The sequence below is a fragment of the Convolutriloba macropyga genome, unplaced genomic scaffold, assembly GCF_964194025.1.
Source record: "Convolutriloba macropyga unplaced genomic scaffold, txConMacr16.3 SCAFFOLD_957, whole genome shotgun sequence".
In the NCBI taxonomy this organism is placed as follows: Eukaryota; Metazoa; Xenacoelomorpha; order Acoela; family Convolutidae; genus Convolutriloba; species Convolutriloba macropyga.
This window is the reverse complement of record NW_027450641.1, coordinates 1-18,206: the sequence shown is the minus strand read 5'-3', so window position 1 is coordinate 18,206 and position 18,206 is coordinate 1. Positions and strand designations below refer to the sequence as shown.

Sequence of the window (18,206 nt, the reverse complement as noted above, 5' to 3'; positions counted from 1 at the left end):
TTTTTAAAACAGAGAGCCAGCAATTTAATCTAGAAGGAGTATATAAGCTAGACAATCACTATTAAACATGCCTTTATCCTTTTTTGGGTTAGGGGGAACGTCAAGAGGGAAGGCTGGTAGATGGGGTGGAATAACTGTATGGGAAAAATTCTTCTAAAGAAAGCTGTCACTTTGTTTGCTTTGTTGAGAACGTGGTCTAAGAAAATTGCACTGTTTCAAACTCCTAAAAAATTTGTTTAGAATTGGGCATTTAACTTGCTTAGTTTTCAAATTTGGGTAGCGAATCAGTTTATACAGTTAAATGCACCGGAGAGTTATGTGTTTGTTAGAAAACAAAAATTAGAGAATCAGGGTACGATTTCATTGGTCGCTAAAGTTTCGCAGGGAGCTTAGTTTGAAAGTCTGAACATAGAGTTAAAGAAGTGAAAGTCTATTCTCTTTGTCCTGACGATGAGGACAAAAAATAGACTTTCACTTCTTTAATCAAAGCTCTATAATTAATTGACTGCTTCGCTATCAGAGAAGGAGAAATTTAGTTTATTTTAACTTCAGCATATTCTTAAGAAAAGTTTTCTCACTAATCTGCAAAATTGTTTTCTTACAAATTCAAATGAAATTCAACACTTTCGTACCCGTTGGTTCTCTAAATACGTTGGAACAAAATCTTAGTATCCGCAGGGCCTCGTGTCAAGCACCCGGGCGACAGCTACCTCCTGTCAAGAAACTAAGTCCCTCGGATGACTTAGATTTTTTCTAACCTATACATATTAGTCACCTGGTATATGTTAGAAGATAACTCTTGGCAGACATACTTAGCGCCCTGACTCGAGACAACGAGGCACGAGACTCGGTTAGCACCCAGGCTTTAACTTACATCGATAACCAAAGGGTAAAAATGCATCAAATTATACACCAGTATTCAATCGGGTGAAAATTTTGATATTCTGTTTTCGGTTTCTGAGTGTGGTGTCTACACAAATAACCCTGCACACCCATTTCTAATCTATAACCAAATTTCAGCGCTTATACTACTCTTCTAAACCAATTCAGTTATGAAAAAGTGATCGTAGTATTAGGCAGGGCTGCTAAGTTAGAGTTTCTAATTTAGCACCAAATTCACACAATGAAAGAAAGGTCTTAGAAATCATGTGATGCGTTTTCAACGAAAAATTAGACAAATAATTTCTCAAGTTGGATTGCCTTTATCCAAAAGTACCTGGTGGGTTTTTACCCCGAGTTGTTCTAAGGTATTTAATGCCCCCGCGGCTATCTTTGCACAATTATGATTGTTAGTTATGCTATAATTTATTTAGAGAACCTGGTAATTATGCTATAATTTATAATTTAAGGATATCTGAAAAAATAGACTAGCACGAAGCGACCCTGAGAGTTGTGCCTGTTAAAAAAGATATTGAGACTTTTTATCCCTAGAAAACACTTGCGGTTAACTTTTTTGCTGTTAAATGAAACGCTCCCAGCATCTCTATTAGCTTTTAATCTGATCGGAAAACAATTTTGCTAACTGAATTTTTTGTCGGAAAGTCTCAGCGAAAGTTCAAAATGGCAATTTTGTTGCAATTTTGACATGACAAACTATGACAACTCATAGAACAGTGAATTGAAAAATATAGTATGAAAAATAGAAAATATTTGTAAATGCTTTGTTATTTGAAAAAGGAAGTTTTACTTAAATAGGCATTGTATCAACCAAAATTTTGTTTCTATTGATATCTTGTTTAAACAATCGAAATTTAAGGTTGCCTTTCAATAGAGCATTGCCATTTTTTGTAGCTTTTATTTGAAAACATCGCATCATATGCATTAGAACACAAAAAACTGTAAAGTCTCAGCGATGTTTAAAGATAATAGTTTTGATAATTTGTTCTACTGCATAATCCTATTATTCTGAAACTTGAAGTACTTATGGTCTTCAGCAACAATAGCAAAATATATTAAATGATGAACACTCGCCCAGAAAAACAATCATATTGTTTACTCTAAGTTGTTTACGTAAACTTTCGGTTATGTTTTTGTGTTTGCTAAATCTGAGTCATTTGATATATTCTCAAAATGAAACTGACTTTATAAATCAGCCAGTTGAATGTTTATAACTATTTCATTTCTATTTTGACTTTTAAAAAAAAATATGAGTAATATCTTAGCTTTGCAAAGTAATCAATCCAATTTAGCTCTTTGCGTACCCGGGTTGAGATGTCAGCGCCGTTTCAGCTCAATTTTATGTTAAAAATGCGCTGAAGGCAATATAATTTTGGGAAAAATCCATTGAATGCGCGAAAATGTGCAGAAATGTTGAGAGTGCGCATAAAGTTTTAATTTTCAGCACAACTTCAAAACGTTTCTTAAACAATCAACAACTATAAATTTAATTCCTTGTTCAGCGCCTTTCAATTAAAGTTTCAGTGCATGTAAGGATCAACTATGGTTTCTTTTAAGTCGTACAAGAATCGCACTAGCAGAAACCATAGCATGTGTGTGTGTCTTCATATTAACATTGTACCATAAAAAATAGGCTATCCGAGTGGGGTCATTGAGTGACCTGTTTTGTTTTTGTTTCTTTTTTATTTGGAAAAACTTCCAGGCACACTGAAGAAATATCTGGAAACAATTCATACCATATACGAAATGTTGTGATCAGCCCTGAAACTAATAACGAGATGCGCTTGTAAGTGCTCAAAATATATAGGTTAAGTTTTTGGCGCATTTCTTACATAATTTAAGCAAATTTGTGCACTTTTCGTTTTAAAATTAGCTGATTTCAGCGCATTTCTAACGGAAGTTCAGCGCCTTTCGGCACGTTTCAGCGCATTTTTATATATGGTTTTTGGCATTGAAATTTTTGAAATTTTGGCGCATTTAAGCGGATTTGTACCTAATTTTCTGAAAATTTCACGACCCGGGAGAACAAATTGAGACATTGATTTATTTATACTGTCTTCATCTCAATAATTTGGATTCATCTGCTGTAGTCAATATAGTTTTGTTCGAATCCTGTTTGCATACCGAGAAATCTTGAAAATTGTACCGGACCTTTTAAGATTACGAGGAAAGTTTGTTCATCATCCGTTTTTTTTAATTCATTTGTTAGTAGTATTTTTCGGGATGTATATTTTGCTTAACTCTTGTGTTGTTCCTGAGGAATCATGCAATCAAAAGAAATCGATGGGTTTTCACGATTATCTGAAAACGTTTTTCGAAAATTTCAGTAATAGCGACCCCTAATTTCAATTTCACCAATGATGAGTATTAAATGATCCGAGAGGAGTTTGTATCACCTTTCTGTTAATTTGACGGTTTTTTCGTGATTGCAAGGACTTCCATAATTTCTAAAAAAAATTATGGAAAATTCGGGAATAAAAACACAGCATCATTAACACATTCATGATTTTCCTTGACTGAATTTCTCGCGGTAATAACTTTTGGTAATCTTTTAGATAAAACTTTGGTAATAACCTTGACCACATTTTAGTTCAAGATCCAAGTATGAACGAATTAATCTAGATTGAAGATTTCTTCTGAACTTTGCCTGAATTTGGTGAAACTAAACATTAACGCAAACAAAAACAAAACCGAACGGTCGGAATCAACTTCGCTTTCAAAATATGCACACACCAATCCAGGTGCTACATTATATTTGATGGCAATATCGGTTAAACTTATTTGATTAAAATCTAATTCAGGATGTCAGTACAGTGAATATTCTAGAAGGCAAACAAAAACAGAACAGAGATATGCGAACTGATGATCAAAAATGCTCATTCACGTTGAACTCGTATTACTGGTTGACAAAGTTCAAGCATAGGGATCAAATTACAGCTGGAGCCGACCACAATATTGCGTCGATTGAGCATATAAATTTCCACATTGTTTCCCCAAGAATACGCAGAATTTTGTAATTTCCGACATCAAAATTTTATCTCGACCCGGGTCGAGGTTTTTGAGTGAATTTTTGTAAGAAATGCGGCGAATTTTTGTAAGACATGCGGTGATTGCGGTGAATGCGGTGAAAAAAACATTTCACCGCATTTCACCGCATTTCTTACAAAAATTCACCGCAAAAATCTCCGCATTTCTTAGAGAAATTCATCGCATTTGCTTTCCAACGTTTACTGAATCTGATTTAAAATCTCAAGAAATATCAAGAAATATCATAGAAGTACGTGAAAGTTGTCGCAGTGGAAAAAGAAACCGCTAGCTTTTAGGAGGGAAGAGGTTCGAACACGTGTAAAGAAGTTTCTTTTTTGTAAGAATACTGAGAACGCGTTGAAAATAAATAATTCACCGCGATTCACCGCAAAAAGATGTAAGAAATACGCGGTGAAAATTATTATTTTTTTCACCGCATTTCACCGAATTTCTTACAAAAGATCACCGCCAAACCTCAACCCGGGGAGCTCTAGTTTTTTGCCAGAAGCGGTGGGTGAAAAAATGAAAGTTATGTTTGAAAACAAAATTTTTCAGTCGATCAGCTGAATCAGTTCAATTTACTTCACTTTTTGAGAGAGTGGGGTCAATTTCCTTGTCGTAAATTTGAATGTGGAGAAGAGGAAGCAGGCGTTTCATCTTAATCGATTCCCCACGAAGTTAAAAAAAGCTTTGTGGCTTCTATATCGTTTTTGTTCATTTCACTTTGTCAATATAATTAACTTTTTCATAGCATTTGTTGACTTGGGTGCATTATTAATATTTTGCAATATTTTCTCGATTAAGCGAAACTTGCTGGAGGACTATGAGAAATGACGTCAAAAAGGAGACAAACATAAGAATGTGAGAAAAATAGTTTCGATTTTTAAAAAGCATTTTTTTTTGGAGTGTGAACACAATTTAGTACTAAATTGTGTTCTCACTCCAATGAAATTTTTTTATCGAAAATCAAAATAATTTTTCTCACATTCTTATGCACCCGAGTCAGCAAATGCAATGAAAAAGTTAAGTATAATGACAACGTAAAAGAAATAAAAATGATTTAAAAGCTACAAAGATTTTTGCAACTTTTTGGGAATCGACAAGATGAAAAGCATTTTCCTTTTCTACATTTTCAAATTAACGATGAGGGAATTGATCAAAAGCTCTCAAAAAAGTCCAGTAAAATTGAAAAGAAATTGAAATGTCAGTTTCAATAGAATGAAATTGAAATTGAAAACTTAAATGTACTTTTAACTTAGCTCAAGCTGCTTTATGCAAAATTATTTTGGACAATCAATAAAACGCAGCAATCACGCATGAAGATAATTAGCATTTTTTTCGTTTATAAATTGCTGGCTTGAATCTGATTGCGTACACAATTTATGGATTATGATACTAATTTTGAAAACGTTAGAAGAAACTGATATTTGATTTTAATCATCAATTAGTGTTCTGCTTTTTAATTAGTAATTTGTTTAATATTGGACTCACATTAATCTTAAAATTTATAATGCATTTTTGATTTTCAAACAGAAATTGGCCGCATGTGTGTTAAAAATAGAATAAAATATTGATTGTCTTGTTCACGTTAAAAAATAAATAAGTTATCTTTCGAGTCGTCTGTCTTTTGCTGAATTATCATTCAATTGCTCATTCAATATTGCCCGTTCCAGCCTCACTAGAAACGCCAGAAGTCCAGATTTTAGTTCTTTTTATTGTATTTGAACAAAATGGTATTAAAGCAATTCAGAGAAAAATTTTGAAATCCACCTAAACATTTCTTGTAAGTTGTCAGTTAAGGCGTTTAACGTATCTTTACTGGACACTTTCTGGTGCATATTTGTGCTTCAACATTCAACATTTCTGTTTCATAATACTGAGTAATTTTCAATTTTTGTTTAAAAACCAGTACAAACCTTTGATTGTCACCTAAAAGTAGTATAACGCTGTTTTATGTGGGGGTGATTCATGCGCACTAGGAACTATGAACTGTGATATTTTTAATGGTGATTAATTTTGACAGTGATGTTATTTTGGCTATCTCTGTGCTTCGAAATTTTATAATAGAAGCGTAGTGTTATTACATTCAGTTTAATTAAGAGGCACTGATATTTTTTCTCATTTTTAATACAGTCACTAATTGTAAAATAAACAGAATCACTCACACCTTATGATTTTGCCGTCTTGGCCGCAACAATTTTTGATTCACGCGTGAATTGTCTAATAATGTTTTACAACAATAAGTTTTGAAATGTAAGTGAAGCATGGTTTTGGAAAAATTGTAAAATGTTGTCGCCACTACACCATATCGAATTATTCGGTCGTTGTCAGTAAAAGCAGTAAACAAGAAACAGCCCATCTAGGAGCCATATTAGACTTTCTCAGTAAAAGCAGCAAAATAGGTACCTTGCCATCTAGGAGTCATAGATTTTTCTTTGATTTCACATAATGCGACTATAGCATATTAGAACATTGATACTTTATCAGTGCAAGCAGTAGATAATTAGCAGCCCTAATAGGAGGCATATGTTTTTCTTTGAAGCTTTGTTTCAAAAACTAAACTCGATTGCAAAAAAAAAAATTTTAAACAATTGTTGCAACTTTTTCCTAATTAATTTTAAATACTTTTCACAGATGATGTTTTTCAAAGAGCCGTGTTGTCTACCATTAGTGTCTTCTCTAGCTCTTGCTTATTTTCATGATCAATAGAAAATTCGTTATAGTTGAAACAGCACAGCCAGATTCTTTGATAAAAAGTTGACGAAGCTTAAGGTTTTTCAGAGTATCGTTTCAAGGCTAACTGCAGAAACAGCTATAAATTCTGTTGTTTTAAGTCTTTGTGTAATGCTTGTCTGATTGAGTTAACTACCATGTGTTATTTTTTTTTTAATTTTGCCAATGAATCCAGTTTTTTTTCTTCGGAAACGCATATTGAGGGTTAGACAAGAAAAACAACTGAAAACATTAGTCTCACTAAAAAGTCACCGTTTCGATCAAAACAATTTACAATTAGAATTACTTTCATATGAGTGAATTTTTTGTTTGAAGAAGCAGGAATTGATTAACATGACTTATTTTACGACGAACTGAAATTTATGTTCAAATGGCATCAAATGGCGTAAAACTAGGGTTATATATATATATATATATATATATATATATATATATATATATCTATATATATATATATATATATATATATATATATATATATATATATATATATATATACTTGTAGAACAAGCTACTTCTACACTTTTTTCACGGTTAATCTACCTGCCAGACCAGCTTTCCTCAGAATAGGTGGATAGCAACCGTAACTCACTGAATGATAAATTGGAAAACAGTGCCAATTATTTGCTCAAAATGCAAGTTAGATATTTATTATCTCATCCCTTCAACTTCGTAAAATTAGAATACCTATTTTGGTTAAAACAAATTTCTGTAACCTTAAACAATTTCACTACCATCTGGATTTCGAAAAATTTCGGCTTGGCCGATTATTTTTATGTGCTAGTTTTCTTAATTCTAAGAAAAATTGTCAAAAAAAACTTAATTGCTCAGTCATAACTACAGTCAAATTTCCATATACCCCTTTGAGAAAGAGAGAAAGCTAAAAATTAATTTTTTACTTAAGTGCCTAACTGAAACATAAAAGTATAGCTATCGAGAATTTTTACAAAATTAATACTGCTGTTGTCTAATTAAATTGCAATAATTAACACTAATGAAAACTCCTGTAATTAACTTCATCATCATATTGTCTTTCAAAGTTTTATTCACGTTTTTTATTGACCTCACGTGATCACATCATTCTATCGAAACAGATGTTTAAAAATTTGTGCAGCCCTCTCGCTTCCAAATCCTGCACACATCTGAGAAATCTAATTTGTTCAGGCGTCAACCTTTTCTCGTCATACACCAAACTTTTTCGACTTAACCGCAGTCGTTTTAGTCCTGATGAACCCCCCGCCGTTGAGTAATGGTCATGACTGGGTAATTTTGGGGTAAAACTGGGGCATAACCGTTTTTCTAAGTTTTCCAAGTTTGTTCCAATTCCCAAATTTCTAATTTGGTCAACAATTTGGGCGATTTGATGGTTTGATGTTTGTTTGTTACGTGAAAGGATCCAGGCATGTTCGATTACAGAGTAGGATTCGGTTTCTTGGCAGAAATAAAGAACTGATGTCTCTCCGTTATTGAAAACAGGTGTCATTGTGATTGGAACTGATTGGAACCCGTTGTTGTGTTTGTTGGTCAGGGAGTATCTTGAAGTTGTTGTTGTTGTTGTTTGTTGTTGTTCTGACGTTGTTTGTTGTGACTTGAATTGGTATGTCAAAGTTGTTTCAATGTTTGTGTCGTTAAATACTTTCAATTGAACAGAGAAATCGGATTCTGAAACAAGAAAGAAAGACGTTCGACTGACACAGAGTTTCTAGCAATAATAAGAAAACATCGAGAGCCAGCACCCTTATCAAACAAAGTGGACCATTTTACCTTTTTGATTTTACAAAACCTATCTTAATAAAACATGTAAAAATTCCTTTACTCTGTAGCAACAAAGGAACGATTATAAAAATTGGTTTATATTATTATAAAATGGATTATAGTGAATTATATTATAATAAAACATTATAATTGGAATTCTAGTTTGCAATGCATTTGTCTCAAAAAGGAACAAATAAGCGCAAAATTATTAGCATCTATTGGGGGCTCTGGCTCGTAATGAATAAAACCAGTAATTTTCATCGTTTCAGATTTCGATCAGGCCACTAGTATTTAATTTGACTGTCTAGTTTTTTCTGTCTGAGAAATAAGAATTAAAATTGAAAGTTACTGCCACGGTAAAATCACGGACTCGCGCAAGCTATTTAGATTGTATGCCGATTTGTTGGAAATGCAGGTTCCTAATCTTACATGCTTTTGTATGAGTACTAAGAAATCATACAAATCATATATGACCTAGTATGATTACTAGGAACCATCATATTTGACCTACTCTGAAATCAAAGACATTACGATGCAGAGGTATACCCCAAAATTTCCGCCTTAGTAAAATTGGCTCAAAAATTAGTTACATACAATGAACGAAATTAGATGACATCCTTTGTATCTTACTTTTCGGAAAAGGGGTTCCGCCAATTTTGCGAAAAAAAGAACATTCGGTGCGAAAAGTAGGTAACAAATCTTGTAGTACTTTTCCACTCAATTTAGGTATCTATTATTCGTATTCAAAATATCTCTAATCCGCAATTGAGCCTAATTAAATGCGCGCATTTTGAGCATGCAAAAGTGGTTTTAATATACTTTGTATAAGAACATTCGGAACGAAAATTAGGTTACAAGTCTTGTAGCACATTTCCGCTCAATTTAGGTATCATTTATTCGCATTAAAATTATCTCTAATCCGCAATCGAGCTTTAATAAAGGCGCGTAATTTAAGTGGCAAAAGTGGTTTAATACTTTGTAATAAGCAATGAAGATTTTATTGAAGCTTTTAAAGCTTTAAATTGATTTAAATAACATCTTTAAAGACAAAGTAATTCCCCGGACTGTTACAGCCTCTGGTCATCTGGTCACTTGTTCGCCAAGCATAACATCAAATGGTCACACAAATCCAACCCAACTTCAATGACTCTTTTGACAGGGAATGAAAATTCTGTAATCAGTAATTGTGTATCAAAAAACAACCAATATTGCTTAATGGCTTAATGTCTTAATGTTATAAACTGCCATAGATTGTGTATATATGAATTTGTTACCTGCGTGATTTATTTATAGAGAGGAGAGAGAGATAGGGAGGGAGGGAGGGAGTAAGGAAGAGAGAGAGCGCGAACAAAATGGAGGGATTTTTCGGAAAAAAAACAAAATTCGACAAACTCCAACTTCAACGGAGGAATTTTTCCCTTTTCACACGGATGCAGTGTTTCTTAACTAATAGTAAATATAGCTAAGCAAACTCTTCAGAGGAAAATAATTTTAGAGGAAGGCATTTTCGGAAAGCGCATGATAGGTGACCAGTGTATACAAAACATTGCTAACCAAAATATGTCTTGAATCTGACAGACATGCGTGAACACGTATCCTCAAATGCACCCCAGGATTCATCCCTCGTGAATGGATCCATGTTTCTTTGCTGGACATACCAGTAACCCCCGAAATTCCAGGAATTAAGAGAAAGCCCACTTTCAATTACTGGACATTTTCTGGTTTTCAGAACCGACGACGAACTTGGCTGCAATGTTGAGAGCCAAAACGTCACCAAAAATTCAATTTTCAGCATTCTTCGCGGTATATAATTTTCTATTTTTCGGCAAAAGGGGATTTTTTTTTGTTCTTAGCAATATGTGAAGCAAATTTATTCGATAATGTAACAGAATTTCTAGATTCGAATATTCCCGATGTCAACTTATATCGATTTTCCAAATAGAAACAGTTATAACTCTAACTAAAGTTATTAATTTAGATTTTTAATGAAGTTCTTACTGCAACGAATTAGCAGCCTTTTCAAGATCAGTTTCAACTCAAAAATGATCGAATGACCCGTTTGTCAATAAAGAGCATAATATGACCCGATCCTTATTTGTTTGTTTATTTGTTTGTTTTTGAATACTAGTGATCTCTAAACAGAAACTATTTACAGTTTCACAGAATTAGAGAAGTATTTTTAACAATGACATTAACTTAAGCTGCATAAAGTAACCGATTATAAATAACCGATTCGATCATTTAGTAAATAGAACAAGCCAGTTAACCAATAAACATTTATAATAAAGTACTTATAAACAAGTTACCTGTAAGTTATGACTGTCAAGGTTGCATTAGCAAACACTAACTCAGGTAAACTAATATCCTGTGGTCGTACATCAAAACAACAAACTTTATTGTTTAATTCGCAATTTATTGCGCAAACATTTACTGCAGTAACCTCTACGAAAGCTATGGTCTTACCTTAAACGGGGCGTTCTTCAATAACCCAATAACATTTTGTTAGCCTTGTTTACTTGGCTTGTTTACTGCAAGACCATCAAGAACGTCAAGACGTACTTTGCATTTATAATTTTTAGATTTGCCCGGACATTTATGGAAATAAGTTCTGCTGTCAAAAATGAATTACCCGAAGATTGTACCCCTATGCTCCCATTCATTATATTAGTGCTAAAGAGAAGGAGGCAAAGATTCTTTAGGAATCAAGGAGGCTCGGTAATGTGCGTTTGCACATAATGTTCTGACCCCTCCTATCCGCATTTTTGTCTTAATGGTCTACCAAATGAGGAAGAGATGGAAAATTTTCAAAGAGTCACATATTGTTCAACAGACCACTAAAAGAAAGAATTGCCGCATTAGAGGGTTGATGAAACCTGCGAATGATGAGACTACGAGACAAGGAGACAAACGTAAATTTAAAAAAAAAATTAAATAAACTTTAAACTAGATGTCTATAATTAAAAAAATACAATAACAAAATCAAAATGGCACTAGACAACACCTAGCTAAACAAATTGACCTCGACATTGCTTAAAAAAAGTTATGAAACCTCTCCTTAATGAGACTTCATAACAATTGGAAAAATAACTACAAGAAGGGCAAATTTCAAGAATAAATTTCTGTTCTTGAAAACCAATTTTTTCTAAGCGATTAAAACAATTAGGTATCATTTGAAATCTCTAACAAGGTTCATCTAAACTTCTTGATGTATAATTGCGAAAGCAATGAATACATTTCAATTTATACCTTTCAAGGAAGCAATTCAGACCTGTCTTTATCCACATAATTAATATACGACTACAAAAAGAACAACAAAAACAGGCAAATTTTTTTTAAAAAAAGTCAAATAATTTACCATGAAAACGGTGTCCCAGTCGTTGAAACTATGCTACCTTTGCGACAAAGAAGATAAAAAGTTACAAAGCTGAAAAACCAACTGATTGTTTTAACACAAATATTTATTTTCAAAAGTCAGGAAAACCGTAAGCTTCCAACTAGAAACAAAAACAGATTGACTTGAGACTCCTCTGGGATACAATTGGCCTTGTTCTTAGTGAGACTAGGTCTGAAGACTACAAAAAACTATGAATACGGCCGGAACTCAAAGTTTAACAAAATATTTAATGAAACCACAGTATTGAAGCCATTAAAACAATGAGGTATTAAAAAATAAAAACTGTGATCAAACGAAGCTATTTATAATTTTTTACTTCAGTCTCATTTGTGCATCAATCGGTCCTCTTTGTAAAGGTTCTACGTGAAAAAGACAAAAAATGAAATAAATGCCGAAATAGTTTTTTTCACGCCCAGATTTCTTGTATACTGTCTACTCATTAATAATAACGGGTACCTTTATCGTGGAAAGTATACAAAGAACGCAAAAAAACGCTTCATATCAGGACTTGAGACCGAATGTTGCAAGGTCTTTAGTTTGCATAAATTTTTATGTGTTTTAGTTTAATAATGATCGTAAAGGAATCGGTAAGAATAATTTCTTAGAATTGTCACATAGAAAAAGTTCTTTTCGGGTTTTAGTTTGTGATAAACTTCGTTCTTCAAAAAAATCCTATGACGCCAAACAGGCTCCCCCTGTTGAAGGCAAGCAAAAAGATTGTTGTTATCAAACTGAATGACAATTGTTACGAAGCTTTGAAGTTTTGAAAAAGTTTAGTCTCTAATTCAGCTGTTTTTGCCTTGAGTCTTGATTTCACCAACTGCAGCTTTCTATCATCTGAATTTTTCTATGAGTTTTCGTTAAAATTGATCACCCACGCAATGCGTGAAGGAATATTTTGTCTGAGATTTGCCCTGGAATTTTTCAAAAGTCCTCAATCATTACTTTGACGTAACTTAAATCATTTTTCTTAAAGCTTATCATTGATGAGTTCCCAATTGAAAACAAATATTTGTTTTTTGGAGGTTCAAACAAGATCAATTTACTAAGAGAAAGTTATTCAGAAATCTGTATATGAATTCCATTTGATAATCTAACGAAAGTTGACTCTCAGAAAGTTTGAACAGGAAACGTCAAACAATTGCATAATAACGCCTACGTTTTATCCGACCAATTAAAACGGTTTTTGCCTAATTAGTTTTGTGTTTAACAAAGTTTTCAATTTGTGGCATTTTTACTTGTCTCGTTGTCTCGTTTTAAACAGACGTACTAAAATTTTTAGAAATTTTGTAAATCCAGGTATCAAATTTCAATTTGAAAAATATAGATCACCAACCGACGTTCTTGGTAAGAATTTTTGTTTCATTTTCAAGTAGGTGTTGGATTAAAAATGAACCAATGGGTATGCATAGCTTACACATTAAGAAATCAATATGAATACTATCAAAAAAGTTAGACTAATAGTGAGATTTAAAAGCACTCATAAACTTGTTTCATCGAATAATTTATTAAATGCTGATGCCAAATAAAGTTCTCTGGACTGCATTACTAGAAATTATATAAAAATGTAGTTAACTTCCAAGTGTTGCACGGCCAGAATCGAAAAAAAAGCCGAAAAATTGTGCAAAACCGGTCCTGAAAACTCAAAAATAGCCAAAAAATCTCAAAACTATGACCGAAGCTTCTTGAGTTACGCTTAACGGCAAAAAACAGACGTAGTAACGACCCTCTGGTGCGCAAAAAATTGGTCAGGCAGAAATATTTTATAACTTGCTCCTGAAAAAGTCAATGACACGGCCAATTTAATTGTTCAAAAACAGCACAATAAAGGTTTTGCTCAATGGCCAGAGGTTTCCACCATATGATTTGGAATTGGAATACTACATTGGAAAACTAAATCGCAAAAAACTGCATAAGAAAATCTGGTCAGATGTATAATATTTCAGTCACCTGAATTTTCAAGAAGATTAAAAGCAGTTGAAAGCGGTCGTTGACATTCAGCTAAAATGATATTCTAAATTTTTTTGTGATGCAACTGTGTCTTAATATTGACAACTTTAAAGCATAAGAACTTTATATTCAATTATTTTTTTCTCGTTATTCTGTTAAAGCGTACAGCATTTGTTATCTTTTTTTATTATCATTTGATGGAATCAATGGATGATGCAAGTGGAAAGCCAGGCTCTTCAGGTCTTGTGAGTAAAACGTACACAGGAGACGAGGTAAATACAATAGATTCCGAGCTAAAAAAGGTTAAAAATTTTTCTCGAAAACAGTCTGAAGAAATCGATAACCTTAAGAAGGTAACAAAAAAATTGAACGACCGCTTGCGCACTCAAGAGCGTTATACAAGGAAGGATTCCATTATTGTCGTAAGTCCCCCATTCGATGCGAGAAAATGTAACGACGTGACTGCAGAAGCACCAAAATTTTTTCAAAATTTTTTGAAAATTCACATTCCCTTTGAGAACAAAATGCCTGCCATATACTGCCCAACACTGGAAACACGATGCAATTGCCGTCGGTAATCTGTAAATTCTTATATTTTGATGGCAAAAACGAGGTCTATTCAAATAGATGGCACCTCAAAAAATGAAACAATTCCAATAGAAAAACATCTATTTCAACGAACCCCTCCCAGAAACTGAAGCGAGTATAGCCAACTAAGATAAAAAAACGAGACATGATTGTGTCAACACACAACTATGTAGTGTCAGTGCTGGTTGAGAATGGCATAAACAAACCAAAGTTTATGAGAGTCATTGAACTGGAAGATCTTGATAAAGTGAAGGAGATTAAAAGAAAACAAAACTACAGCAACGAAAAACCGGAAAACCGGATAGGTGATCAGAGGAAAACATAACGTCTCAGCCCAAAAAAAGACAATTTGTCAATAACAAAAACTGGAAATCAAAACAATGAGAAACAAGCGTGAGCCCAGACTCAATTCGTTGTGTTTGTTTTGACTGTTTATGATTTAATTTGTAATACTTATGTTCACAACGACGAGAGAGATGTTCAATGCAGCCGTTAGGGATGTGTGTTTTTTCTATTCTAAAACATTCAAAAACCGTAAACTGTTTCTTTCTCGTTTTTTTTCTTATTTCTTTAGGCTGAGTTATTCTCTGCTTGTGATTTCCGGGGCCGTTCTTTGCCTAGCCGCGAAATACGCGGCTGACAAAGGCAATGAATGTGAGAAATAATTCGGCTATTGCAGTATCTAATTGCAATATCCGCGAATTAACACTTGCTTTCTTTTTTCCAGCTGTAAATCTAATTTGTATTTTTTAAAAAAAGGAAGGGGGAGGAGAAAAAGTATAAAAAAGGTAAGTGGGACCTAACAGCAAGCTGAAGACATGTTCTTTTGCTAAACTACAGCAAACCAAAATCAAGGCCAGTTGCAGTAATTAATTTCGTTATTTCTTTATTACATTCCCCAAATTTAAACAAACGGATGATTTTAAATAAGCAACCTATTATTCTACAGAACATACGTTTTCTTCAGAAAAACTTTGATCTGCTAAACCTTCATTTAGAAACTTTAAAATCTAAACCTACAGCACTTTACCTGACAGAAACTTGGCTTAAGAACCACTACGACACGTCACAATTCTTTTTGAAAGAACACCATAAACTTTGCAGTTGTGAAAGAATGAAAAGGGGGAGTGGTGTAGGAATTTTTGTATTGAACGACTTAGATTTTGTTGAAGTGAAAAAATGCGATCACAACTATCTGCCGGCTCTTACAATAAAGATCAAAGCAGATAAGCAGCATTATCTGATTAATACTCGTATATTTATTCCACCAAGAAAACAAAACATTGTGAATTTTCAAAGGCTAGAAAATTACTTAGACAACTGACTAATTGATCCTGAAGATAAGCATATACTATGCAGAGACTTCAAAATCAACTTTTTGGTTAATAGTGCAAACTTCCAAAAAAAAGTCACTTTGCTGGCAGAAAATAACCTCTCGATAGTTGAAAGCATTGAGACAACCCGCGAAACCTCGAGCACGAAATCAAAACTGAATGCGTTTTTTTCAAACGCCCTCTCTTCTGTCCACACTACTGATTCCGGCATTTCAGACCATCATACAGTAACACTAACAATTGAACAATCTCTGGAAAACTCGTCCAATAGGCACGAAAAGTTTACAAGAAAATGGGTTAAATTAGAGAACCGTAATTTTGTTGAAGACCTCAACAATATCTTTATGAACAAATCAAAATTAATTACCTGTAATGGTAGTGAATGGTCCCCCGATAAGGCTTTAGAAAAACTGCAGGAAATTTTTATTAATACCCTAGACGAAAGTCTACCAATACTAGGCTCAGCTAAAACCGGAGTACAAAAAACACGGATAGTTAACCAGGTGAAAAATTCCGAAGAAAATGGTGTTTACAAAACTCAGATAATAATGTTTTTCAAAATGATTACAAGGCTCAATGCAAACTTGTCAGAAATCTAATCAAGCAAAAGCTAAGACATTTTTACCAAAAAAAATCGAGAAAGAAGCAGCCAATAGCAAAAGAGGTTTCTTCAACCTGTTCAATGAAACATCGGGCAAGACTCTACCGGCTCACCACAATAAACAAATAGTTGAAAGCATAGAAACCTTTAACACTTTTTTTGCAAACATTGGAGTAGAGCTAGCAAAAAAGTTTGATACTAAGCAGAAGTATGAAATCAAAAATAACACAAATACCATGTTCTGTTTCCCAATAACCAGTTCCAAAATCATTGACACACTGCGATTGCTTCCATGAAAGTTTAGTTTAGACTGCCACAACATAAACTACTTTTTTCTCAAAAAAACTTGTCGGGCATTCAGTCCACTACTTGTAAACATTATTCAATGAGTGTCTGAAGCTTGGCGTATTTCCACAGTGCCTTGAAATAGCCAAAATTGTGCCTTTTTTCCAACCCGGTGATCGTAGTGAACCCACAGACTACAGGCCAATCTCACTTCTTCCAGCCATTGGCAATTTGTTTGAGAAAGTTTTATATAAAAGAATTTATACGTTTTTGAGCAAAAACAACACATTTTCAAAAAATCAATTTGGTTTTCGAATCAAATTAAGTACTGATAATGCCATAGCATCCTGAACTGAAGAGTTAGAGCAAACTGGTTTAAATCAAATAACTTAACTAAATGCACTTTTCTTGATCTAAAAAATCTTTTGATACAGTGAGCCGTGAGCTACTGCTGAAAAAGTGTGAACACTACGGACTCCGTGGAACGGTACTGAAAAAGCTTGAATCATAACTGAAAGACCGACTCAAATATATTGAAATAGGAAAAGTTGAATATGAAAAGAAAAACGTTAAATGTGGAGTCCCACAAGGATCAATTCTCGGTCCACTGCTTTTCATTATCTACCTAAACGACATTCCAACTCTAAAATCAATAGAAAACCAAACTATACTTTATGATGACGATACAGTTTTTTCTAACGAAGGTAGTACTGAGACTGTAGGAAAAAACACGAAACCGCACTAGTCGCAGTTGCGAAGTGGTTTCAGAGAAACAAACTAACAATTAACACAACAAAAACAAAACAAAAGGTGTTTGGAAAAGGACGCAATCTAAACCAGCACAAAACAAAAATTGATCGAGCGGAAATTGAACAAACCAGCTCTTTGAGGTATCTAGGATTAATATTAGAGGACCAGTTGAATTTCAAAGATCATACTAACTACGTCAAAGAAAAGCTTTTAAAATTTTGTTCCTTTTTTTTACCGTTTACGCCTTATTTTTACAAGAACACAGCTTCTTAAATTTTTTAAAATTTTTTTCAAACCAACAGTACAGTACGGAATTTTGATCTACGGATCTACTAATGAAAATTTTTTAAAACCAATCAACATATTAATTAAAAGAATTTTAAAAATAATTTTCTGGAAACGTAAGTACGAGACAATCGAGCGAACAAAATCTCACAATTTGATAAGCAACGCATCAGAGTTACATGTTTTTGAAATATTCAAAGTAATAATAAAAACTAATATAAAGGCAACCGCTAAGTGAAGTTTTTTCAACCATAATAGCGGTCTCGGACCTTAATGATATCATGAAAAAGAGAAATCGTGGACAGTATGTAAAAATTAGCAGACAAAGATTCGATAATAGTTCATTAAAATGTAGAGTTCTTGGGATGCTTAGAATGGCATTGAATTATATCAACTCTTTTATTGAAGATGTTAGAACAATAAAAGAGGCAAACATAAAAGAATTTTGCCATGCATTTTTGAATATTTATATAACTGTAACCAGGACTTGCTAGACAGACTCCTTCATGCTCATTAGAGCCATATTGTTGATTATTGTTACAAACCCAGTTTCTTCACTAGTTAATCTCTACTGGAATGGATAATTTTTCATTTTTAAAATTTTTTT

The 18,206-nt window shown here is 33.4% G+C and overlaps 2 protein-coding genes across 5 annotated transcripts in view; both read right to left on the bottom strand.

Moving 5' to 3' along the window:
• Positions 1-288, bottom strand: part of LOC142356056 (uncharacterized) — a 29,400-nt gene extending 29,112 nt beyond the window's left edge. For 2 of the 4 annotated variants that reach the window (XM_075408035.1, XM_075408038.1), the window contains exon 1: positions 72-288. The gene's annotated coding sequence lies outside the window, so the exon portion shown is untranslated. The remainder of the gene's footprint in view (positions 1-71) is intronic. The other 2 variants (XM_075408037.1, XM_075408036.1) reach the window with 2 other exon arrangements.
• A 7,244-nt stretch (positions 289-7,532) lies between these two features.
• Positions 7,533-10,495, bottom strand: LOC142356053 (uncharacterized). The gene is made up of 2 exons (XM_075408032.1): positions 9,967-10,495; positions 7,533-8,319 (listed from the first exon to the last, which is right to left on the bottom strand). Exons 1-2 carry the CDS (start codon positions 10,205-10,207, stop codon positions 7,730-7,732), a joined length of 831 nt encoding a protein of 276 aa, XP_075264147.1. The 5' UTR covers positions 10,208-10,495; the 3' UTR covers positions 7,533-7,729.
• Between the last annotated feature and the right edge of the window lie 7,711 nt (positions 10,496-18,206).

Excerpts from the sequence above, each read along its gene's own strand:
- LOC142356053 (XM_075408032.1), bottom strand. The coding sequence starts at position 10,207 with ATGCTGAAAATTGAATTTTTGGTGACGTTTTGGCTCTCAACATTGCAG. Across the intron at positions 8,320-9,966 it reads CAGATTCAAGACATATTTTG|AATCCGATTTCTCTGTTCAA; the intron begins GTTAGCAATGTT and ends TTCTTGTTTCAG.